Source organism: Danio rerio, chromosome 13 (genome assembly GCF_052040795.2).
Source record: "Danio rerio strain M-AB ecotype USA chromosome 13, GRCz13ab, whole genome shotgun sequence".
NCBI lineage: Eukaryota > Metazoa > Chordata > Actinopteri > Cypriniformes > Danionidae > Danio > Danio rerio.
This window is the reverse complement of record NC_141033.1, coordinates 17,298,898-17,325,858: the sequence shown is the minus strand read 5'-3', so window position 1 is coordinate 17,325,858 and position 26,961 is coordinate 17,298,898. Positions and strand designations below refer to the sequence as shown.

General features: G+C 37.4%; 4 protein-coding genes across 18 annotated transcripts in view; 2 read left to right on the top strand and 2 right to left on the bottom strand.

Moving 5' to 3' along the window:
* The window catches only part of mark3a (MAP/microtubule affinity-regulating kinase 3a), an 88,095-nt gene extending 63,150 nt beyond the window's left edge, over positions 1-24,945 (bottom strand). For 12 of the 13 annotated variants that reach the window (XM_087277544.1, XM_087277542.1, XM_087277543.1 and 9 more), the window contains exons 1-3: positions 24,426-24,945; positions 15,568-15,759; positions 2,923-2,976 (exon numbers count right to left, since the gene is read on the bottom strand). Coding sequence is in view for 10 of the 13 variants with exons in the window: in XM_087277540.1 (XP_087133666.1) it covers positions 2,923-2,976; positions 15,568-15,759; positions 24,426-24,479 (300 nt within the window). In the remaining 3 variants the exon portion in view is untranslated. 13 annotated transcript variants of the gene reach the window in all.
* Positions 1-26,961, bottom strand: part of LOC147841024 (uncharacterized) — a 485,466-nt gene that overhangs the window by 432,120 nt on the left and 26,385 nt on the right. The window lies entirely within an intron of this gene.
* The window catches only part of LOC147834160 (uncharacterized), a 439,063-nt gene that overhangs the window by 408,586 nt on the left and 3,516 nt on the right, over positions 1-26,961 (top strand). The window contains exon 1 of one of the 2 annotated variants that reach the window (XM_087279115.1): positions 24,975-25,177. The exons of the other annotated variant lie outside the window; for it this stretch is intronic. Within the exon in view, the coding sequence (XP_087135241.1) occupies positions 25,115-25,177 (63 nt within the window). The 5' untranslated portion in view covers positions 24,975-25,114. Of the gene's footprint in view, positions 1-24,974; positions 25,178-26,961 lie in introns of those variants that run through there. 2 annotated transcript variants of the gene reach the window in all.
* On the top strand, positions 5,399-13,058 carry LOC147834161 (uncharacterized). 2 transcript variants are annotated; one of them, XM_087279104.1, is made up of 2 exons: positions 5,399-5,826; positions 8,403-13,058. In XM_087279104.1, exon 2 carries the CDS (start codon positions 8,927-8,929, stop codon positions 10,778-10,780), a length of 1,854 nt encoding a protein of 617 aa, XP_087135230.1. In that variant the 5' UTR covers positions 5,399-5,826; positions 8,403-8,926; the 3' UTR covers positions 10,781-13,058. The 2 variants fall into 2 exon arrangements, with proteins under 2 accessions (XP_087135230.1, XP_087135229.1); XM_087279103.1 differs by having other exon boundaries at positions 5,399-7,927; positions 8,053-13,058.

Below are 26,961 nucleotides of genomic sequence, written 5' to 3'. Positions count from 1 at the left end.
ACGCGATAACCGTGAAATCATGATTATTCTTCAGACTTTCGTTCAACCAAAATCTATAATTGTTGAATCCCTAATTGTTAAGCAGTTCAAAACATAACATATAAATGTGTCTGAATGTAGAAGAAGCCTACTTTAGTAATGCACTGCTTTTGTTGTGCTCTGAAATACAACATTTGAATATGTCTGTACAAAAAAATAAAAGTCTATTGTACAATGCACTGATGTTATGTAGCATCAAAATACAATATATTAAAATTTTAATGCAGAAAAAAATCTACTTGGGTGTCTTAAAGAGCAAAAATACAGCATATGGGCTCTTACTGTATATGCAGTTGTGTCATCACTCATATAGCAAGTCATATTTCTCCAGCCCTTCGTTTGGGATACTTTTCACGAACCAGCCCCCATGACAAACTAATAGAATAGCCCTGGCCTAGGCTATAGTCTAAATTTTATTACTTGCTCTTATGTCCTGAAACACAACGTTTTTTTTTTTTTTTTTTTTTTATACTTAAGATAACCAAATAATAAGCAACATTCTTAAATTATTCTCTTAAATAAACGGGAATTACCTATTAAATGTCATATATCCTATGGAAATAGCAATATGGTTTAGGTCTCTCTGGAGCATTTGGGCTGAATGTTTGATGGGGCTATCAAAATGAAGATATTATATAATGCATTTTGTATAGAGTTATCCTCCGTTAGTTACAGAGGTCCCTCACACATCTTACATATACACACACACACACACACACACACACACACACACACACACACACACACACACACACACACACACACACACATATATATATATATATATATATATATATACATACATATACACACATATACATATATATATATATATATATATATATATATATATATATATATATATATATATATATATATACACACACACATATATATATACATATATACATACATATACATGTATATATACACATATATATATATATACATATATATATATATATACATACATACATATATATATACATATATATATATATACATATATCTCCGCTTTATTGTGAGGCAGGAAAATCCCTGATATTAATACAAGCATAGTTACTATTTTGTATTAATTTATGCATTTGCGTGTAGATATTTTCTTTAATTTTATTTGACAGTGACTGTTTTTTTTTTTTTTTTTACCTTTAACCCATGAAATGGGACCTAAACTTAAGTGTTACCACTGTTTTTTATGACATCAATAAGTAAAGTGCAAGTTATCCGTGCTATAATAATTGCATCAGTACCAAGGACAGCCTGTAATGATCCCATATTCCCCCACACTTTCTATATTCATTCACTCATTTATTCTCTTTTCAGCTTAATGCTTTTATTAAATTGGGGTTGCCACAGCGCAATAAACCGCCAACTTATTCAACATATTTTTACACAGCGCATACCCTTCCACCTGTAATCCATCTCTGCACAATCATTTACACATACACTACGGACGATTTAGCTTACCCAATTCCCCTATAGCGCATGTCTTTGGACTGTGGGGGAAACAGGAGCACCCAGAGGAAACGCACGTAAACACAGGGAGAGCATGCAAACTCTACAGAGAAACACCAACTGACCCAGACGGGGCTCGAACCAGAGAACTTCTTGCTGTGAGGCGATTAAGGGTGTCACAATCCTCCAAATCCTCGATTCGATTACATTTTTGATTCTAAAGTCAAGATTCGATTTAATTTTTGATTATGAATAATTAATTAATTAATAACGAATAAATTATTTGTAGCCTACCGTTTAAACTACCTGACTTGAATGGTCTTTGTTTGACCCATAAACAAATCATACAGTAAATGAATAAAGGTCAGTTACACACATAATTACCACCTGTCAATCACTTTTTTCTGCAGGATCTGTGTCGTTATAATGGCGTCGGTAAAAAAGATGCACAACCAACAGGAACCAGCCAACAGTATCTGAGGTGTTCGCTAAAATGACTAAGTACTTGTACTTGTGTGAAAGTAAAAGATGGAAGCAGTCTACTGATTTGCAACGGGTGCGGGGGCGGAGGATCGCGATGCGCCCATCATCTATCATCCCAACCGTAATACGTACATAGCAGAGCTTGCAAACTGCGTTGTTTTTTTTTTTTTTTGTCGACAACACGAACGTTGTCAACATAACTAACTGGAAATCCAAAATACTTCCACACCTTCATTGAAAGAAGAGAGGATTTAAGCTCTGTCAACGGGTCTCCTGCGTCTGCAGTTTAACAAGCACTTCATCAAGCATGTTTTTTTCCCGCTTGGCAAGCCAAGCTAACGTGACATGGGGGCGTGGCAGCATCGACGATTCTATTTTTTGATTCGATAATCGAAGACACCGTGACACCCTTAAAGGCGATTGTGCTACCCACTGCACCACCGTGCTGCCCACTTTGTATATATACAGTTTTCAGTAAAGAGTGGCTTGAGTGGCGCTGTTGCCTGCAGTTGGTGGGCAGGTTTTTGCTGCACATCTAGTGTATTTCAGTATTTGTGCTTGAGGTGTAAAGTTCATTACTTTTTCAATAGACTGATGGGTGACTGAGAAAACCAGCTGAAAGAAAGGATTTTCCTTTTGCATGACACAAGCCTCTGAGAAGTGCTCTGGGTAGCACAAAAGATCAGCACTGAAGTCTGTGTTCTGTTTAAAACTGAAGTTGACTGCCAACATTGCCTATGAATCATTGTGGAACTGCACCACCAATAAATCAACCAAGCCATGAACAACATAATATACACCGTAATGAAAAAAACAGAATGTGAACTTTCTGTGGAAAAAAAATATATAAAGCTAGCAGCACCAAAGAATCACCAACCTTAAAAAAATCTGTTTTACATTAAATACTCATAAGATGCACATTTTAATAATAAATGTGAAGCTCACCTTTTGAAGGCTTGTTGGATTCAGTTGCGTTTTATCAATCATTTTTATTGCCACCTGAGAAAGGGAAAAAAAATGTTTTAGTATATGTTTACTTAAATTGAGCAAAAGGGTTACTAACAAGGGTGTCACGATTCTCCAAATGCTCGATTCGATTACATTTTCGATTCTTAAGTCACGATTCAATTCGATTTTCGATTATGAATAATTAATTAATTAATGAAAAATTTATTATTTGTAGCCTACTGTTTAAACTACCTGACCTGTATGGTCTTTGTTTTACCCATAAACAAATCTTACAGTAAATGAATAAAGGCAAGTTACACACATAATTACCACCTGTCAATCACTTTTTTCTTGTGAATAGGCAGTGATCTGTGTCATTATTATGGCGTCGGTAAAAAAAGTTGCACAACCAACAGGAACCAGCCAACAGTATCTGAGGGGTTTGCTAAAATGACTAAGTACTAGTGGGAAAGTAAAAGATTGAAGCAGTCTTAACTAGGTTAATTAGGTTAACCAGGCAGGCTAGGGTAATTAGGCAAGTCATTGTATAACAATGGTTTGTTCTGGAGACAGTCTGAAAAACAATTAGCTTAAGGGGTAATAAATTTGACCTTAAAATGGTTCATAAAAAATTAAGAACTGCTTTTATTCTAGCCAAAATAAAACAAATAATAATAGAGAAAAAAATATTATCAGACAAACTATCAACATTTGCTTGCTCTGTTAAACATAATTTAGGATATATTTTAAAGAGAAAAAAAACAACAAAGGGGGGCTAATAGTTCTGACTTTCACTGTATATATATTTACAGTAATTTTTTAATGTTTTTAAGAAAACTTATTCAGTTCATCAAGGCTACATTTATTAAATGTAAAAAAAGTTAAATTGTTAAATATTTATCAAAATTTTAAATAACTGCTTTGTTATTGTATGTAGCTTCAAATAAAATTATTACTCCAGACATTATTGCTTTTATTAATTACTATTACCATTAATAAATATAATAATAATTAATATTAGTGATTTCTGAAGGATCATGTGACTGGAGTAATGAAGCTGAAATTTCATCTTTAAAATTACTGGAATAAATAAATAAATTAAATGATAAACTACTTTTGAACAGTTATAGTGCAACATTTCATAATTTGTATTTATGATGAAATAATTGCAGCCTTGGTGAGCAGAAGAAGCTTAGTTTAACATATTTAATCATACTGACCCCAAACTTTTGACCAGTTGTGTATAGAATATTTTAGAAGCAAAAATGTGCACTTTAATTTTAACAACCCACAGACATCGTCACCGAATAATAAGCAGAGTTCAGACTTTCTCATATATACAGAGCCTCATTTCAATTGTCAGGTTTTGTAAAAATCGATCTATTGAATTAATCAATCTATTAAAGAAACGTTGGCTAGAATTCTGCATTATAGGCTTAAATTATAGAGAGACATAGCAGATGAACCGAGACTGCATCAGATCAATGTAAATCTTTCTTTCGAGCTGTCAGTGCGTAAATGAACAAAACAACAGGCCTAATACAACATATTATACGATTAAAATATGGAAAAATTAACAGATAGTAATTTAGGTCAATTTTCCTGACGGATAAACCGAGATCAGGCTGGATAAACAGCTCTCTGTAATATTTCAGCATGCTTTCACTTTCGCATTTACCGGTAAGAATGACATCTCGCCCTGCTCATTGTGGGGAGTCAACGGATCGTTCCAGAACCGAACAAGCCACAGACCATGTTATCCTTAAAAGATTGGTTGGTGCCTAAATGTCTGAGCTTTGATTTCATTTTCAAAGCAATCCACAGGCACCCAGCAAAAGGCAAATCCACAGGATACCTAGCCAGTCAACATCACAGTTGCGTGTTAATTAACTTTACACCCTAAAACAATAAGAGGCTCTACAATCAAAAACCCACCAAACCGGTTTTTGAGAAGTACCTTTTGGTTCGCTTGTCCTTTGGCGTCTGCAAGGAATACACATTCTCAGGCAGACACAGAAGCGATCAGAAACGCTTCCAAAGTTTAATGGACATTTAAGTAAAACAGTTTATTTGAGTAATGTATGTTTACTTTATGTTTCTGTAGGTTTTTGTGTGTACATGTTCCATGTGTTTAACAAAACTGTTATAGATAGTTCTTGAGTAATAGCCCTCAGTGACAAATGAAATCTACAGAATGTTTGTGAAATACTTTGTTTGGTATCGATTGAAAGCTAGGAACATTTTAAATGCATTGGTTTATATGAAGAAACCATACTATGAAAAGTGTTGACGTTATAAGACTTTATTTTAACCACTATGCTATCAAAGCAGCACCCACACCAGGTGTCAACCCGGCCTCCTAGAGGGCAGAATTGGGGTGTGACTCCACCCCGCACCTTATCTGATTGGACAAGCATTGTGTAGACCCAGCCTCTACCAAAGCCTATAAAACTTTGAACAAAGAAATTTCATCGTCGTCTTTTGCCGGTCATCTTTGCCAGTCGTCACCGCCGTCGCTGCCCGGACGTCGCTCTTCTCGTGCTGTGGCCGTTACATCGCCTCGCCGGAAGCCTCGTTACATCACGGAGCAGACCGCGACCTTCACTTGCTGCCGGCTCGACCCCCGATCTGCTTGTGCAACCGCTTCAACAACAAGCCATCGGGTCAACACATCCAAACTCTGAAACTCATCCTAACTACAGGAACCCAGGAAGGACTTCGAACGCCGCCTTGTCCAACATCCGTATCCCTAGCAACCGACTAAGGAAACCCCTCTTCACCGACAAGGGAATTCCATCACGTCACTGAAGTTGCTACGCTGACCAATCAGCTTCGCCGGGATTTCCCTTTGGACCAGTCAAGGAAACCAAATTACATCAGAACGCAAGTAGCACAAACAAGGTTTCTATCCATTGCTGACTCTGGTGTGAATTATGTTTAAGTAGTAAAGAATAGCGAAATTCTCTGCTTTTATGGTTTCTCTCAGGTTGCAATGCTAAGAACTTAGCAAAGGCTAGAAGTTAAATCCACTCAGTCAAAACTCTCCTCAAACTGCTTGTGCGTGTGTGTATGTATGTGCATTTGTTTGTTTTACGTAGATTAGTACTTTGTGTTATAGAGTAGCAATAAACTTTTGTTTCGTTTTAAGATCCGTGTTGGTGTGTTGTGTGCTTTATAAGTTAATGCCTCAGCTTCAGATACTGCTACCTTGCTTATTAAATAATTAGATACTGTTTTTATATTGTTATTGTTGGCCACGTAATAATATAATACAGGATTGCTTTACACTAAACGTTCTATTTGCCGGACAAATACTTAAGTTAAGTGTAAGCTTTAAATAATTCTATGTGAATCATGTTCGAATCTTTGATTCGAATCCCCAAAGTTTAAACATGATTTAAACCAAAGAGCTGATTCTTACATAGTGGTGGAGAATGCGGGCAAGCAGATCTAACTTTTAAAGCACAAAACCCAGAAATCACGTTGTTAATCTTTTCTATTTTTGTCCGGAAAGAATAGATTAGAGGGAACAAAAGATTTGCTACTGCACAATTTCATTGTGGTACCATTTGTTTTATTGCTTGACTACATTTAGTGTTGTTAAGAAAGTAAAACTTCATTTGAATTGTCCGCCGAGACAAACTGTAAGCCGCTCTAAAGCGCATGTAGAGAAAGACAAAGCGTATTCCTTTGTGCTTATCTCATAACGTTATATAAGGCCTTCACAGTATGATTTCGTACGCCGCGATTCCCGGATGGAAACTCAGCTGTGTTTTCTCCTGGTAACTGATTTAGCATAGCTAACTAAATTCTTGTTGCCCTGTAATTTGCTAATACTTAGCAAATTATTTAAAACGCGGAGCTCAGAGAGAGCTGACTAGCGTAGTTTATAGGAGAAGTTTTAAAATTGATCAATTAAAATTGTGGTTTGAATCCACGGTTGTGTTTGCAGTCTAAACAGACTTAACACAGAGTGCTGAGATCCCCCATATCTCTGTCACGATTTGTATTAATCTCAGAAATCCTGTTGATTAATTTTATCTCACTTTCATAAGTTGAGAATCGTTCAGTACTGTTAAGATATAAAATCTAACTAGTGCTTTTTGTTTGAACAGTGTGAGATGCGCCGCCATCTCAAGTGATACTGTGAAATTTGCTATTATTCCACTTTGTGGTCGTTGCCATAGCAGCAACCTTGGTCCGGAAGTACAGAGAGACTTGCCGGAATTACATTCAAGCGCGCATGTGCAGTCCGCCAGCGCCAGCTTGGATTGTAAACAAAGAGCATAGCGTGAAGCTAAGCTAAACTAACGCTAACGCGTTTGCATTGAAGTCTATGCATTTCCAGTAGCAACGAAGGCTAATAGATAGCACGTAGCATTTAGTGGTCTTAAATGCATTGTATGGCTGATGTTTGAAATAACTCTTGCATCTCAGTTATTTCTCTTTACTCACCTTGGAAAAGTTAACAAACGCAAAGTAAATCAAAGTGTGCACAATCTAACTGCTGAGTTTAATCACTACTGTTTTATTTTATTTTTGTTTTTCCTGCTGTACCTGGCCTGTTGAATTTAATCAGTTTGAACTCACATAAGCTGTTGGTTTTATTAGTGATGAATTATAGTTTTGTTTTCATGACTATAAATTAATGCTCTCTGACCTGTACAAGTATAAATACTTTTTCCATTCATCAACATCTAGGAACACCCATTTCCTATAATTGTTGATTTATACGGATAAGACTCACTGATTAAATAAATTATAATTGTTTAATTTAATGATAAACTGCATTAAATGTTACTCTAACCAACTTCATTGTTTTGAAATTTTAATTTCATTAATGGTTCATTTATGCATGGCTCTATCATTTTAATAACAATTATTAATAAAATTTAGTCATAAGTGTTCTTATCAATTTTAAAGATAACTTATAAAAGTTATTACAACGTTTCAGATTTAAAGTTAAGTTCAATTCAAAATTGAATTTAGTCTATTAAATTTAGTTTATTTTAAGCCTGCTAACAGACAGTGCTCCCCCTGCTGCTTCATTGATGCAATTGGACAGTGCAGCCCAGTGAGCTGTAATGGTACCAACCTAAGCCATCATTGAGCCTAGTCGTAGAGCAGTAGCCCTCCAATTAGCCAACTTCAAAAGGAAAATTCTGATTTTTCTAATACGTAGACTAAGTGGTTACTATATAACACAATAAAACCAACACTTCTTGTAGTGTCAACTCGACAGCGCCACCGCTTTGACATCCTTAAATACACCTAATGCTAAGAGAAAACTAACTCCTTTGTTCTCTCTTTCTACTAGTTATCTTCTTTTAACTAGACTAATGATGCTGGTTTAAGGATTGTGCTTGTGAGAGTCAAAAAGCAGAGAATTTTAGAAACATTTAATAGATGTTTGGGACACTTGAACACTTTTAATTGTTAAAATTTTCTGATCTCACCCCTCCTTTCTCACTCATCAGGTCACCAAGAAGATAGGCGTCGTTAGATCCAATTCTAAACACCCATCCAGAAACAATTTATTTGGTGTACGGAGTCAATCCTATTCAGAAGCCAATACTGTTATTGTTGTCCTACTTTCTGTCACTTCAGAAGAAAGTTAATAGCAACTTCAGTCCTGGTATTTAGAAATCTTATTTTTATATTTAACAAAAGCTAAAGGAACCCTCTCTCTAGGAAAGTGGAAACTACAGATTTTCACCCTACTCCTTAGTCTCCTTATCACTTTTGTTTTTCTTTGTTCTCTCACTGTGTCTGTGCTACTGACTCTTTCCACAGAGACTACCAGTTAGACACGCGTACCCACCAGAGGGCCACAGTTCCAGAGAACCACACATCACTCAACATTAGAACACACTTAACATTGCACATTAACATTTCTCCTTGTCTGTTTGCTTTGTTCTACCTTGTTTTTTTTCTTTCTCCTCTCTATCTCTCTTCAAGGTCTGTGTCAGTTAAAATCCTAAGTCCTCCCCCGCCGCAAAACATGGCTCACTCCAAAGATCCTGTTGGCCACTGGAAGGACCTGGAAACATGGCTGAGCGTTGTAACAGGCAGTCTCCTCCCTAAAGCTGCCGAAACACTGCAGCCCCTGACGCAAAACCAATTGGATGAGAACATAGACAGCATCATGAAGCAAGACCCAAGTCAAAGCTTCAACCACAAGGAGCTGGCCAAAATCACTGGTACTTTGAGTCACACACTCATAGCCACCCTCAAATTGAGTGACAGACACGCCTCCCAACTCCAACACAAGCTGACACGCCTGCAAGCCCGCATCGAGCAGCTAGAGCTAGAGGCTCAGGAACGTCTGGAGCAACCAAGTGAGGTGGATGAAGGTACCACAGAGGAGATCGACAAACTACAAGAAGCTTTAACAGCCATCACAGAAGAAAGAGAACAAGCCAGAGCAGACCACGCTGACGTCGCTAACAAGCTAGATTACGCTGAACAGCTACTGAAGGAAGCGAAGGTGGACTTAAGAGACAAGAAGGCCAGAATCAAAGCCCTTGAAACTCACCTGAGCGAAGCAAGACATGAGATCGACAGACTAATGCAGGAAGTGGATGACATCAAAGAGGAGTCCGCCAGTGAACTCAGGCATGCCTATGCACTGCGCTATGAACCTCCAAAGACAAGATGTGCACCAGCCTCGCCCCTGCCAAGCAGGACAGGATCCCCTGTTCCTGAGCTCTCACCTATTGAAAGAGGTGAGAAACCATGCCGAAGATCTTCGCCAACACCTTCTGAAGAGCCTTACCTTACCCCACAGCGACGAGAGCCTGTGATAGCCAGTCACAGATCGTCATACAGTCTGGACCTTAAAGACCTTGACAAGCTGGCCAGAAACATTGCCAAGTTTACTCCAAGTGTGTCAGGTGGTTTGGAGGTCCACGCTTATTTGCAAGACATTGATTTCCACCTGGAAATGAGACCCAATGTCTCTGACAAAGAAAGACTGTATTTGCTTCGAGCCACATCCAGCCCTGAGGTGCGCAGCTTCCTGGACCGACAACCGGCTCGGGTAAAGAATGATTACCGCTTGCTCCAAGAAGCCCTCATCAGAGAGTTTGCAAACCCTGAATCAGATCAAGGACTGTTAGGTGCTCTGGAGACAAAACAAGCTCGCAATGAGTCCCCACATGCTTACTACAACCGACTCAGGCAAGCCTTTTTCGGAACTCGCAACGAACCGAATATGGAAGAAGACCTGAACTTTAAGATTCTCTTCCTGAGAAACCTCCATCCTGCAGTAAGCCAACATTTCGGAGTACTCGCATGCCCACGAACAATGAGCATCCAGCAATTGCGAGATTTGACACAGAAAGCCCACGACAAACAAAAGATGGTGTTAGAGAAAAACTCTAAAACTGCAAAAGTTCTTGACTTTAACACCCAGAATCCAGAACTGGCACTAGAGGGTGCCCAACGCTCAAACAGCGTGAGACCACCATCCCCAGCGTGGAATGCGTCTTCGTCCAATAGACAACGGAACTCCTACGATGACACAAGACCTAAACAAAGGAACAGTCACTGGCATGGACCGCATGGACAACAACGCTCGCCTGAACACCACCGGGAAAGAAACCAATGGGGGTCAAACAAAAGCTGGTCACCATCCAAGGGAAGACATCAAAACCCTGGATCATCAAGTCCAAGGAGTCAACGAAGGTACTCCAAAAACTTCCACCCTGACAACGCTCAGACTCAATCCCAGCAAGAGGAAAATGCCCCACAGGGATTTAACCCTCAAGAACTGGTGAAATTGATGATGAAAGAGTTTCTCAAATGCATAGAGGAGGACAGGAAACGGGAAAAGGAAAAAGCAGATTCAGCCTGACTAGTTGCCGAGCGGAGAAGCAACAACCACCTGAACCAACAAACACTTGCAGGTGAAAGCCCTCAGGCTCCCAAAAGTGCCGTTCTGGTCGTCTGCCACTCCTCCGACAAACCTCAGTTCAGTCCTGAAACCCTTCCTGACCCATGCCAAACTCCGCTACCTCCGTTACTGGATGAACATTTGACTGCTCCATCATCATTGAACAACAAATGGGGGAGGACCGCAACTTGACACAGATCAACTGTTCTACCCTCTACATACTAACATAACCTTTGACATTCTAGGGAACACCTAGTTAAACACAACACTAATACTTTCTCCTCTACAGCACTGCTAGAACAACCTCTAGTAAGACAGGAGCCACTCCACATATGCAACACTGTTATTGCTGGTTTTTAACCTACCTTGTTTTTTTGCATCCCTGTGCCTCTTGATTTCCTTCTTTCTCTCTCTCTCCCTAACTGATTTGCAGTTCCAGTCCCCTCTACAGGGAACTCCTGCAAATTCATGCATAGGGCCTAAAAGTAGGATTGACTCCTTCTCCCAAATTAGTGTCAATTGCTGCAGAATTATTGCTTATTTAAGTTGAAGCTAGCGCCACTCCATACTTGCAATGAAGTAAACTAGCTAAATAACTAAATTTGAATTATTTCAGGCAATGTTACACTACACCTTGTGTTCTTGACCCGAACAATTTAAGCTAAAACCTGCACCAGAACTCAGTCTATGGAATGGAAATGTGGTTTGTGTCTTGTGTGTCTGTTCTCTCTCTACCTATGCCTCTTGTTCCAGTGTCTGCCGATGTTCATGCCAGGAACATCACCATCCAAATGGGGGATGTGGGGAGTCAACGGATCGTTCCAGAACCGAACAAGCCACAGACCATGTTATCCTTAAAAGATTGGTTGGTGCCTAAATGTCTGAGCTTTGATTTCATTTTCAAAGCAATCCACAGGCACCCAGCAAAAGGCAAATCCACAGGATACCTAGCCAGTCAACATCACAGTTGCGTGTTAATTAACTTTACACCCTAAAACAATAAGAGGCTCTACAATCAAAAACCCACCAAACCGGTTTTTGAGAAGTACCTTTTGGTTCGCTTGTCCTTTGGCGTCTGCAAGGAATACACATTCTCAGGCAGACACAGAAGCGATCAGAAACGCTTCCAAAGTTTAATGGACATTTAAGTAAAACAGTTTATTTGAGTAATGTATGTTTACTTTATGTTTCTGTAGGTTTTTGTGTGTACATGTTCTATGTGTTTTACAAAACTGTTATAGATAGTTCTTGAGTAATAGCCCTCAGTGACAAATGAAATCTACAGAATGTTTGTGAAATACTTTGTTTGGTATCGATTGAAAGCTAGGAACATTTTAAATGCATTGGTTTATATGAAGAAACCATACTATGAAAAGTGTTGACGTTATAAGACTTTATTTTAACCACTATGCTATCAAAGCAGCACCCACACCAGGTGTCAACCCGGCCTCCTAGAGGGCAGAATTGGGGTGTGACTCCACCCCGCACCTTATCTGATTGGACAAGCATTGTGTAGACCCAGCCTCTACCAAAGCCTATAAAACTTTGAACAAAGAAATTTCATCGTCGTCTTTTGCCGGTCATCTTTGCCAGTCGTCACCGCCGTCGCTGCCCGGACGTCGCTCTTCTCGTGCTGTGGCCGTTACATCGCCTCGCCGGAAGCCTCGTTACATCACGGAGCAGACCGCGACCTTCACTTGCTGCCGGCTCGACCCCCGATCTGCTTGTGCAACCGCTTCAACAACAAGCCATCGGGTCAACACATCCAAACTCTGAAACTCATCCTAACTACAGGAACCCAGGAAGGACTTCGAACGCCGCCTTGTCCAACATCCGTATCCCTAGCAACCGACTAAGGAAACCCCTCTTCACCGACAAGGGAATTCCATCACGTCACTGAAGTTGCTACGCTGACCAATCAGCTTCGCCGGGATTTCCCTTTGGACCAGTCAAGGAAACCAAATTACATCAGAACGCAAGTAGCACAAACAAGGTTTCTATCCATTGCTGACTCTGGTGTGAATTATGTTTAAGTAGTAAAGAATAGCGAAATTCTCTGCTTTTATGGTTTCTCTCAGGTTGCAATGCTAAGAACTTAGCAAAGGCTAGAAGTTAAATCCACTCAGTCAAAACTCTCCTCAAACTGCTTGTGCGTGTGTGTATGTATGTGCATTTGTTTGTTTTACGTAGATTAGTACTTTGTGTTATAGAGTAGCAATAAACTTTTGTTTCGTTTTAAGATCCGTGTTGGTGTGTTGTGTGCTTTATAAGTTAATGCCTCAGCTTCAGATACTGCTACCTTGCTTATTAAATAATTAGATACTGTTTTTATATTGTTATTGTTGGCCACGTAATAATATAATACAGGATTGCTTTACACTAAACGTTCTATTTGCCGGACAAATACTTAAGTTAAGTGTAAGCTTTAAATAATTCTATGTGAATCATGTTCGAATCTTTGATTCGAATCCCCAAAGTTTAAACATGATTTAAACCAAAGAGCTGATTCTTACATCATCATTCTCTCTTCATATAGCCGTATATATGGCTGTTACACGATCACAATACACTGTGATATAGCCTGGGTCGTTAGTTCGTTGCATTGTTTTGTTTTCTCACTACAATCGATCCGCTCAGTAGGGCAGAGACCGTCTCATTCAGGCGATCTCGGACTGATTGATTTGGCGCGGATGCGAGCGCAACAGCTGGAAATATGCCAAACAAACCGCGCTAACGGGGGAAACGAGACAGATTCCGAAACAAACGTCTATGTGTGAAAGCACCGTAAGATTGTATTTGCACACAATTGACAGACAGTCGCAGCACGCAGCTCTGGCTCAATCTGTCAGGCAACAAGGCAGCACTGTACACTGACCCGAGCGTCTCGCACGCTGGCTCCGGGCTATCGGGCAGTCCTTATTGTCGAGCCCTGAAGGTTTAAGCTCTGTCGATGGGTCTCCGTCTCCTGCGTCTGCACAGTTTAACAAGCACTTCAACAAGCGTGTTTTTTCCCGCTTGGCAAGCCAAGCTGACGTGACATGGGGGCGTGGCCGCATCGACGATTCTATTTTTTGATTCGATAATCAAAATAGAGCATAAATTTCGATCGAAATCGTGACACCCTAAGTTACTAAAGTATTGTTCAATTATACACTTGCACATTATTAAAACTATTAAGACTATTAAGACTATTAAAAGCTTGGATTTTTAATGTAAAGTCTACAATGCTCATGAAGACTGAATATTTATTTATCAAAAACATTGTATTATATAAATATAGAAATAAACAACATTTAACATACATTTTATTTATTCTTGTAATATTACCAATTACCATTATTATAACATCCATTACTTCTGTTATGATTATCTCTTGACCCTTCAGAAATCATTTTAATTTGCCAATTTGGCACATTAGGAAAAAAAATCTGCTTCTTATAGATACTTCAAGCAAACATTTATTTTTTATAGAATTCTTTGCTAAATAATAAAAAAAAAATCATCATTAACTTGAAATATAAATATTTTTGTCTTTGACATGTCCACTTTTGAAGTAAGAATGTTAATGCTTTTTTTTTAATATTACTTCATTTAAAAAAGTCCTACACATAATCCAACATGAACAAAAATCATTTTATCATCCTTGTTTTAAATTTCAGCACATTTAACAGTTTTGTATTTAAAGAGTCATAAAACCATAATAGGACAAATATAAAAAAAATATAATTTTTTGCCTTGTTTAGAGCAAAAATTATATAAACTAAGGCTACATCACCAGTACACAGTGATCTCATAGGGTTTTAAGTGTTTCTGTGCATTAATTCATGGAAAAAATAGCTGATTCAATTAAATCACTGCACACTATTATGAATGAGATGTAACTTCATATTATGCATGATAAAGTTCCGTCTGACTCTTCCATGTTATTTAACGGTTAGTAACGTTAAAGTTAGTAATAAGTAAATTTCGTAAGCGTGGGCTTAAATGTACTTTGTCTATTCATATGGCTATGTAAAATATTATCATTAAAAGTACTCTTTCAATTTCAAAAGACAACTTAAAGTGAACAAAGCAGTTTATTATAATATTACTACAATACTGGTAAAATAAATATGTAAAACACAATCCATATTTTATACATGCAATGGAAAATTTGTGGCCAAATGGTCTTTGTATCATTTATCTAATTATTTTTAACAGTAACAGTAGAAAAGAATACGATTGCGAGACTTGGGAGCATCACTTTCTCCTGCATGCATGCTCATGTTTGTGTTGCAAAGATTCAAATAGCAGTGTTCCTGCACTTTAATAAACCACACTGAGATTCTCATGAAGAGAATGCTCCACCTCCACACAGCTCTCAGAATCACTCTCCATCTCCACAATATGTGCAGGTTTACATTGCCCGGGTGCAAATTAACTGTTTTTATGCACACAATGAAACTTGTTTTTTTATGTAAACCCTTCCTTTCTACAACACACAAAACTCCCACATCAACACATTTGGAGATCTCTTTTCCTAGGTTTTTTCGAATCAAAGATTTGCAGACTCGCTGGATTTCTTGAACCTTTAATATTTGTGATGTTTTCTGCTTAAGTACTTCAAAGTGCTGCACTTAAAAAATATAAATAAATAAAATCCAAAAGGAAACATAAGTGAACAAAAGCTAACTTGTTCACGTCTGGAAATCCCCCATAACCCACTATGTGTCAGGAAATGCACATCACACACATTCTGGACTTCTTACCTCGCTTCCTGTGAGGATATGACGAGCCAGTTTGACCTTGGCAAAGTTGCCCTTTCCAATGGTTTTTAGAAGCCGGTAATTCCCAATAACAGGGTGCACATCATCCAATCCTGAACCAGAATTCCTGTTTCGGCCACTCGACCTCACAGATCTAGAGGTCACCTCACTGCGCCCATGGCCATTTGTTGTATGCTGTAAGAATTAAAATATAAAATATTTTATTAAAAATAAAAAGTACATGGAAATTACAAAAAATAAAATTATATATATATATATATATATATATATATATATATAAAAATATCTTCTGATTTTAGTTTTTGGAATTGTGTCCATTGGAAAGAAGTTCTTTCAGAAGAAGAACAGTTTTTTGAAGTTTTATTTGTTTTTATTCTGTCTATTCAGTGTCCTTCAACAAGAACGGTGGTGGTGGGGTTCATAATATTCACAATGGTATTTTATTAGTTGTTGGTTTAACCATGGATGAGATAATGGCTTCTAGGTTATTTTCTTTTCAATGACATTTCTTGTCACATGTTCAAAAACAACAACCAATATTGCATGTCTATAATTTATATAATGGGTATAATTAAACAATACTTTCACTATAACGTAAATTAGAAGTCTAATAGAAAAAATATATATCTTTGCGCCATTTTGAATTTTACTCGAATACAAATACAAATACTTTTCCCCCCTCAACAAATACAAATACAATTTGTACCAAATACAGATACAAATACCGGCTGCTCCGCACATCCCTAATTTATATATAAATATATATATATATTTATATATATATATATATATATATATATATATATATATATATATATATATATATATATATATATATATATATATATATATATTGTAAATACATATACATTGTAAAACACTTTTATACATAGATAATAAACACAACTTATTTCAATTATAATTACGGTTTTGCTCATTTCATATTAGATGTTGCCTTCCTGGAGTACACAACATTTCAGTCCAGTCATATCAAGTTTAGAAATTCTGGCAACAAACACAAAAATCCTAATCAGGGAGAGGAGATGTTATTCACTCCACCTACGACATGCCAAAGAGCTCCATTAGCACAGATGCATCTCTCAACATCAAGACAACATACTAGTCTGCCATTGTCACAAATATAACTCAAGACAAGTTTTTTCCATTAGGTTAATAATTTAAGGGTGCTTTCACACCTGTGAATCGATTCAGTTGTTCCGAAACAGAGATTACAATTGTTACATTGTTGCTCTTGGAGCGGTTTGCTTTTACATTGCAAAGTTTCTAATCGGACCAAAAGAGCTAAAACAAGTCACGTGCGAGTAAACTGTCCTCACATTGGGAGTGTCAGGGTTTATTTTGCAGCGTCCCGCTAAGCTGTCAGGAGAGGTGGTGGTTTGATGGTGATTGACAGGGTGTGCGAGCGCGATGTGTCTGAGGAGAGATGCGGTAGGGAGGGGTGAGAAGGGTGCGCGACGTAGCCTATTTGAGGACCGGGAGGTAGAGGCGAGATTACTGGGAGATCATCACTCGTTTGCGGGCATCCGGAGACTCGTGAAATTTCCCGCCAATAATGATAATTCTCTCTTCATATAGCCGTATGCCTATATCCATAAAACACTGTGATATAACCGCGCTCGGATCGGATCGCTTTCTCACTGTAATCGAACCGCTCCAGGGTTCGTTTCAATCGAGCCGAGACCACCTCATTTAAGCGATCTTGGAGCGATTACTTTGGCGCGGAACAGAGCGCGATTGCCCTGTTCACATATGCCAAACGAACCGCGTTAACTGGGCAATCGAGACACGTTCCGAAACAAAAGTGTAGGTGTGAAAGCACCCTAAGATCCTTTCCAACTTGTGAGACCATTTTTGAAACATACACCAGGCTACAAACAACATAGAAACTAAACAAGCCATTCTATTCAGGCTTGTCCAGGGCAGCAGGATGATCTTTAGTTGGTGAGTCGCATGGAGTACAAACCATAGACTGTAAAAGACATGGACGTAGTATCTGTGACATCACCTATAGGGTTTCTGAAGAGTGCAAATGAAGTTACAGGTAGGCAAGGCCCATTGTCGCCACCAACAATCGCACCGACCGAGGGTGACCATATAATACATTAATACAGTGTTTGTTTTAGTCTTTTAAAAACACTGTTGTTATACGTTGAGCCACTAAGCATTGTTCTTATGACGTTTTTCTACAGGAGGAAAACGCAAATTACTTCCAAATACTTCAAATATAGTCTGTGTTAGTAAATGAAAGGCTATTCATGAAATCCAGGCATAAAACTGTATGACAACATTTTAGATGACTTTTTTTTATATAGCCTACAGCTAATCAATCTGTCAGATTCTGGAGTGCATTACAGGTCTAAAAAAATATTTAAATGATTTTTATATGAATATTTAAACGAATTTATCTTAAATAAAACAAATACATTTATAGATATGGTATATACGCATATAATTTCACTCACCAAGAAAATGGAGGCAACTTGAATAGTTTGTGAGCACACTTAAGTACACAGCAAGCCATATTATTGGATAATTGAAGGAAATTATTTCTAAAGGCTAATGACTGAGTTAAGCCACACAAAACAAAACGAAAATACGATATATTTTTTCTTGATTTAGCAGCTAATCAGTCAAATTGACATGATGGCAGCCAGCGAAACCTAGCTGTCACTCAAGTGGCCATGCCCTTAATTATTAAGACTTAATATAACTTTAAATAAACAAAATGGATGAGTTATAAAAAACATTCACCCCCTCACAGTTTTCATGAAGGGTAATATTAAATATATACACCAAAACCATCTTTTGTAGGCTGTAAACATGGCCAATTTAGCATTGCAGTCAATCAACATCTGAACTTCCTGGAGCCAGCTCCCAAAGGCGAGGTGGTGAATTGCAGTTTCAATTACTTCCGAATTGGCTTCACAAGGGAGAGCGGGATGTTTTCGCTTGGTACAAACAGCTCTGTGGGGTACGCCGACTCTGCAATACAATTTTTCCACTAAATTCTTCATATTGTCCCACCGTTGTCCCAACGCTCACAGACTTTATGCAAAATGTTATACTACATAACCACAAACCTGATAAGACTTTCTGCATCAAAACACGAAGAAACGTAACCGCAGTAGTGCTGTGCACTATCTATCTAACCCTTTGAGATTATGTGCTGACTGACTGCCTGCCTGCCTGACTGACAGGTGCATGATGCTCGAGGCTAGCAAACAAGACGTAGCTTTCAGTTAAGATGAACACAGTTTCCATAATTATACTTTATTTATAGATAATGGTCTGTGGCTCTGCATATAGTCACTCTCTTGCTTGAGTTTGTAGCCGTTTCACTTTACTTCAGGATGCATTAATGCCGCTCTGTAGGTCTAATTGGAGACATTCATAAATATTCCTAGCAAATCTAATAAATGTTGGAGACATACTCACTACATAAATGCGCTAAATTGCATTTCAGCAATGTTTATTTGAGAGCACACAATAGGATCTGCGCTTGAGCTGCGTATATTTGAGAGGGCGAGCAAGAGGTTTTGTGCACAAGCAGAGGAAATCGAAGCGCAGAATTGCACATAAATATGATCACGACTTGTAATACTGCGCTCACGACATTTCTCCATTTGTCATTGAAATAACGCCATAAGTAGTTAGATTTGTGTAAAAGGTCTGCTACCTCAGCTGGAAAAACTCCCAGAGGAAACACTGAAGATGTAGGAGAGACTAGTCCTCACTGTTTCAAGTTATCCAGAGCTGTATGAATTTACAAATGTTGAATATCACAATATTATTAAATATTTCGATTCTAACAACACAGACAGTAATACTTTTGCACAATCAATACCCAGTTGATTCAGTCGTTTCACAGTGACAAAAAAAAGAGGACTCTTTTCTTCTTTTTTTCCTTGTCACCATAAAAGGCTGTGTGGTGCACCTCATGTTTTTAGAACAGAAAAGCAAGTTTGCTGCGATCGGCCCCTTGTTCAACTGCAAGACATTCTTGTTAACTTGTGGGATGATCACGTATGATCACACGCGCCTACAGACATATTTGCCAAAGAAGCAAAATGGAAGAAGATTATTGCTGTTTGATACAGACGTGCTGATGCCAAACCAGCGCTGATGCTGATCACCTCCTGATCTGCGTCATAAACACAACAAATAGGCTTTACCTTTTATTTTACAGCTTATAAAGCATGCAGGCACATTAATGCAATATCATATTTAAACAACAAAACTGTTTATAAAAAGTTAACATATGCGCATTGTCACTGGCTTTTCATCATGCAGCGAGAGAGAGGAAACCGTATAGCAAGAAATAATTTTTAAAATAATGATTTTTTATTAAAAATGTAAAAAGGTTTTGTGATATTTTCTTGCTCTGTTAAACATCATTTGGGAAATATAAAAAAATTATAATAATAAAAGGGTGGCTAATAATTCTGACTTTAACTGATATATATAAGATCCTATACATTGTATCATTTGTCACTGAATGACTTTCAGTGCTCAGCCGTCAGAAAGAGCGTGATGTCACTTGCGTGATGGCAATCATCAGACAAGCTGCTGCCAGCGCTCAGCAGTTCACTCCATTGAAGAAAGTTTTAGCTATAAAATGGGAGCCCTGAATACAGATGTGAATAAACAAGCTTCTACAAGTAAGAATGTAGATGAAACAGTTGATAAGAGAGGAAAAACTAATGCAATGGTGTGGAAGTGGTTCGGCTTTCTAAGTTTCGATAAACTTATAGTATTGGTGCTCTGCAAAATGTGCGGGAGAGTGGTGCCGACTAGCAGCAGGAACACATCAAATCTTTTTCACCTCATGGAACATACTGAGAGTTAGAAGATGAGGCATCATAAAAGTTAAAGCCAACTTCCCTGACACCGAAACCAGCGGTGTTGGAAGAAAAGGCAATGAAGCAAACACAGATGGCTATGAGGCGCCATGCAGAATATAAATCAAACTTTAATTATTAACACACACATAAGATGTGCTTATACACCTATAAATTACTCGCATATAAACCTATACTATGTTCAAAACATGTATGAAACTTGCGCATAATATACATATACACTTGATGTATGCACACACCCACGTACATAAACTTGATCCTTGCATATACTCCCACATTAACACATGCACATACATATAAACTCGATCCTTGCATACCCTCTAATTAACACTCACACACACAAACTCGCTGCATGCTGGTATATCATTCGAGCAAACTTACAAAATACAACAAACATATTTATCAGGAATCTGGTTATTGCAAAGCTTATGAAATAGAAAGAATGTGATTAATAGAGTTATTAAATCTGTTAAATAATGAAAAAGTGTTATATGAAATATTAGTCTATATAAAGACTATATAAAATATAGGGCTGCTCGATTTTGGAAAAAATCATAATCACGATTATTTTGGTCATAATTGTAATCACGATTATTCAAAACGATTATCAATTGAAGTCAAAATTATTAGCACTCCTGAGAATTTTGTTTTTTTTAAATAACTATTTCCCAAATTATGTTAAACAGAGCAAGGAATTTTAACAGTATTTCCTCTAACATTTTTTCTTCTGAAAATCTTATTTGTTTTATTTTAGCTAGAATAAAAGCAGGTTTAAATATTTTGAAACCCATTTGAAGGTCAATATTATTAGCGCCCTTAAGCAATATATTTTTTGATTGTCTGCAGAAGAAACTACTGTTATACAATGAATTGCCTAATTACTCTAATTAAGCCTTTGAATTGCACTTTAATTTGAATGCTTGCATTTTAAAAAAACATTTAGTAAAATTTTATGTACTGTCATCATAGCAAAGATAAAACAAATCAGTAATTAGACATGATATATCAAAACTATTATGTTCAGAAATAAGTTAAAAAAACTTATTTTCATTAAATGTAAATTTCATTTCTCGTCGTTTGATTAATGATAAAACAGGCAGCAGCATTTCACACTGTCACTTTAATGGTTTCTCTTTCACGTGTCTTTTGATTCTCAACTGGTTTGTTTATTACGCAAATGAGGGTTATAATGAATAATCACTAATCACCGAGTTTTGAAACATATTTGACCATTAAAGCGCTCACGTTAAGATTACTTAAATGTCTGCGCTCCTCTGCTCGTCTCAGTGTGCGAATGAGACCGAATGCTGACCTCGTGCTGATGTGTGTGCGTGTGTTGCACACACACATAAGCACGCGGTCTTTCGCGCTTTGGGTATATGATGCAATAATCGTTTATCTCGATTAATGGTTTTTCATAATCGTTAGAAGCCATAATCGAAATCGGATTTTCGATTAATTGAACAGCCCTAATAAAATATATAGGAACTATTTTATGTTAAACCTTTTCATTTAATTAGGTAATTACATACACAAATATAAATAGACAGATAGAAGCAATTAAGGATGTTCAAGATGAAAAAAAAAGTTATAAGAGCCTGGAGGTATTAAAGACTTTGCAAATTCAGTTTGCAGACATTTGTAGGTGCAGACATGTATTGTGTGCGTTCTTGGCAGTTATTTTCCTGTCTTTTTAATATTGTCTATATCGCTATCTGTATTATATGGTATCGACCTAAATTAAGAAATGTATCGTGATATACATTTTGCCATATCGTCCAGCCCTAAAACTGGTACTAAAATTGTTTTAAATTTGGTTTTGTAGTTCGGGCCCAAACAAATATTTGTTTCATTTTTTTTTTTTTTTGTCGTTCTAGTTCATTTGATTGACTTTATTGAAATCAGTGAATATTCCTTCATTCATTCATTTTCTTGTTGGCTTAGTCCCTTTATTAATTTGGGGTCGCTACAGCGGAATAAATCGCCAACTTATCCAGCAAGTTTTTACGCTGCAGATGCTCTTCCAGCCACAATCCATCTCTGGGAAAGAAATCAGTGGATAGATACTATTAATGTATTTATTGGGTAAAATAAAATTACTACATTTTACTGTAATTGGTCTCCATCGTTGTCCCCATTGATGCAATGTGCCAAATAAATATTTTCATAATTTGTAATTGATTTTGTTTTTGAAACTTTAATACTAATTTATGGAATGCTGGATTTTAGTATGGTTAGTACACTGTCATAGCCATAAATTCAATGGTACTATAAGTTTCGGCCAAGAATTTTTATTTTGGTGCATCCCTATTTAATACAGTTTTGATTATTCTGTTGTTTTATGTGATAGCTTAATCTTTGAAAGTTTAAGTACACAGTTTACAATTAGAAATTTTTTATTTTTCACATTATTTTGTACTATTGTATCACAAGATGCTCTTCAGTCCTTTAGCTGAACTGCAGCGGTGTGCCAGATCATATAGTCCACAACAATACTCGTGTACATTTTTATATGATGAAAAATTTTATATTACAATATCAATGATATATCAACGTGATGACATATGGCACACACAAACCTCTGTGCATTTATGGCTTTGCACACCACAACACCAGTCTAAGATAAAGAACGGCAAATCAGCCTTAAATAACAATATAAAAACTAAAACAAAAGCTACTTTCATGGTATAACAGTGGTTTGGTCACAAGAAGTCAGACTTATTTTCAAAAAACTAATGTAAGACATGAAATCCACAGTTCAATGACAGCTCCGGTGGGAAACAATGTAAACAAACTGAAACAGAAATAGTTCGAAAACAGAACAAGAAAGACAGCAGAATAAAAAGACAAATAAATGACAGAACAAGACAGACAGACAGACAGACGGGCGATAGATAAAGAGGAGTTACAACAAAACAGCTGAGAAAATGACAAATGAATGACACAACAACAGAAATAGGATGACAACAATTGGGGAACAACAAATTGACAGAGACACAGACAGACAGACAGACACAAAAGAGCAACAGACAATTTCACACACACACATGCACACACAATAAGCAAACAAAGAATGACAGTTAGGCATGCGGGCGACAGACAATACCACACACAGATGACAGAACCAAACATGCATGTAGTTTATGATAAAATTACAGACAGACAATAACCTAATGTGAAACATAAGACAGAATGATAGAACAATAGATGGACAAACATACACCCAGATGACTGAACAGGCACACAATACGACATACAATGAAATAGTCAGCCATATATTAAGAAATATGATCCAACTACAGATACAGTAAAAGATTAGATAAACAATAAAATATTTGCAGAGGGAAAAGTCAAATACTGTAACTTGATGCCACATCTACAGGCAGCTTTACCTGCAGTAGAGCGCGTGCTTACGTCACCTTCCCTTACTGCTGACGTATGACCAGTAACCTGTTGGACGGACTGACGCCAATGCGCAATAACTGCCTCCTATCGGCGCATTAAAGATGCAAACCCACGCACTGTCACTCACTAAGTGTGCAGGATTTTAGCTATCAACAAGCATAAAACAGCATATGTTGCACTCATTAAGCAGAAAAGCAGCCAAATTATCAATGGAACCCATGCGTCACTTCAGCCGGTGTTCCATCTGTCCAAAGAATGGCACAATACACCTAATCCACTTAAAACACTGTCAGCACAAAAAACACGTTAAGATATGCGACATTGCCCTTTATGCTGCACAAAATGTGTCGAATTAATGTAGACTTCAACATAATTTTGATCAAATCGGCGGTCTATATAACGTTATGTTAGGCAGCTCACTGGGTTTTGATACTTGCTCTGCGACGTGACACGATCAAAATAACACGTATGCGTGATTAATCAACACATGATTGGGTCAGTCGGCAAGTTAATATCGATTATTAACCAAATACAATACAAAAATAGACTACTTACGTTTTCAGCCTTCCGTTCATTGACGGTTGGCAGGGGGGCTCTCGTTGTTGACATCGCAATCACAATTTAAGCAGCAGATTTTGCGGTGAAACAAAGAGGGGGATATATGATTGACCGATAACACGCTTGGTCAATATCATTGATTTGCTTCTGCAGTTAAAAACAAAGTGGTTAAAAGTTTGGGAAAAATATCCAGGACGCTCGATGACGTTACTGCGTTTGATTAGCGATTAAAAGCTATCTAATAAATAGCGAACGAGATCGATTAAAAAAAATACTTTAAAGCATGAAGTCGCTGTCTGCTTCATATTTAGGATGTCCGGTTCAAGTAAAGATAAATAAAATTGCACTTCTCAGGGCCTCCGCTGCGATCTTCCTCAAAGAATATCTGCTCATCAACGATTCTTCAAACGGATTGTCCGGCAACGTTACATTCAGTGGTGAAGGCAGATGCGGATAAAGCGGATGTTTAGAGGATTCGGTGACACGGGGAGAACGCGCTCGTTGACGGCTCCATTCCACCCGAACATCCGCTTTTGTCGCCTCTTCAAAACGAGATCCAAGATGGCCGTCTAACAGCGCAGGAGTTTCGAGCCGAGCCAAGAGAGAGACAGAGGAAGTGAGGAAACAGACGGATCCCTCTGCTCATTGGAGACCATCGTGTCCCTCATGGAATTGTAGATATTCTTATGGAAAAAGGGGGGAAACTTCGTCATAGCATAACAACTGTGAAATACCCTGTACTGTATATGGTAAATTAAGACAAATACTCAGTACAAATACATGAGGTGGAAATTAGATTTATTAGACAAGTATTAGTCAGACTCAGAAGGTAGTAATGTGACCAAATATTTATTGCTGCAGACCTCATGCATGCATTTCTAATGGGGAAAACGAAGTCTGGCCTTTCAAAATGTCATAGCATGTACTGAGTACATGTCAAGATAATTGACTTTAAACATTTATTGTGATTTGTGTAAAAAATTATATTATACATTTTAAAATTAAATAGCACGTTGGAGAAATCATTAAACTATTTAAAAAACGCATGAACACGTAAATTAATTGTTAAAACATAATTTACGTGTAAACGCCTTAGTTCCAGACGTTTTAATGTTCTTCTTCTTATGGGGTTAATGGCGGTTGGCAGACCAACTTATATGGTGCATTTCCGCCACCTACTGGATAGGAGTGTGGAGCGCATAATGTAGGAGAAGCACGAGTACAAAAGATATATGATACGAATGGAGGGATGAGATTACCAAAGGGAAGAGAGAACAGGAAGAAGAGTAGGAGGGGAGGAAAAAAAACAGTTTAATACGATATAAATTTTTAATTTCTTATGTTATGTTAAGTTATTCTTAAATTCTATTAATCAATTTTGTTTCCTTTAAGTAATTAATTAATTGCATTATTATTTTAACTTGATTTGAACCGTTTCCTAATAGGGTCTGAAATGGTAAATTTTTTATCCCATAAATGCTTAATCCTTGAACTAATTGACATCTCTGATTTTCATATGCCACACATTCTGTAATTACATGTTCTAATGTTTCTATTTTCCCGCATTTATCACAACATCATCCTGTCTTATGCTTCCCTATTCTAAATTTATACTGGTTTAGCAAACAATGACCCACACGCAACCTAGTTATCACCACATCATTCCTTCTATTACCAAACTTATTTCTAGTACCACCCACACATCCATGAATATTATGAATATGTCTGCCTTTTTCTCCATTATCCCACTCCCTCTGCCACATTCTACCTGTTTCTTTTGCAATTATGTTTTTTACCTCTGACTTACTTATTTTTATTTTTATTTCTATTTGATTATGTTGTAATGCTTCCTTTGCAAGTTGGTCTGCCTCTTCATTACCTACTTCTCCCATATGACCAGGAATCCACAAGAAGCTTACAAAAAGTCCACCCTGTCTGATTCTAAATACATTTTGCATGATCTCATTCATTATGTCCTGTCTTGCCTTAGAAGTTCAAGTAATTGCAACACGTTCTCACTCCCAACTCGTCATATACTGACGCTTGGTCAGGAACCCTCGGCGTAGGTTATTGACGCACAGGGTACCCCTTTAGCGTCATATTTAGACGTGCAGGGATTCCCTATAGAATATGTACCTGAGCCTGAGGCGTCATAGGGAGACGCTGGAGGCTCGTATAATTACCAATAGATGTCAACGTAATTTTTAAAACCTGATTTTACGCCTATTATCGCAGTTTTCTTATTTTAAAAATATGTAATTTTTATTTTATTTAATTTTATTTATTATTTTATTATTTTATTTATAATTTTATTATCATCCCTTCACGGTGAGTTTAACGCCTTTCTGCTATTGGTCAAACTGCATCAGCGCTGAGTTCTCAGATGAGTTCAACTGTCAACATTAAATAGTGTGTTAATGCTGCATAATGTATTTTATTGGAGATTAGTTGGTGTTTATAAATATGTTATCATTTACTTCAAATTTAATGAGTGAAATTATACTCGGTTGCCCAGTTTAGGGTAACTATGCCT

Bases quoted from the DNA above. Each gene is read 5' to 3' on its own strand.
- LOC147834161 (XM_087279104.1), top strand. From the start codon at position 8,927: ATGGCTCACTCCAAAGATCCTGTTGGCCACTGGAAGGACCTGGAAACA.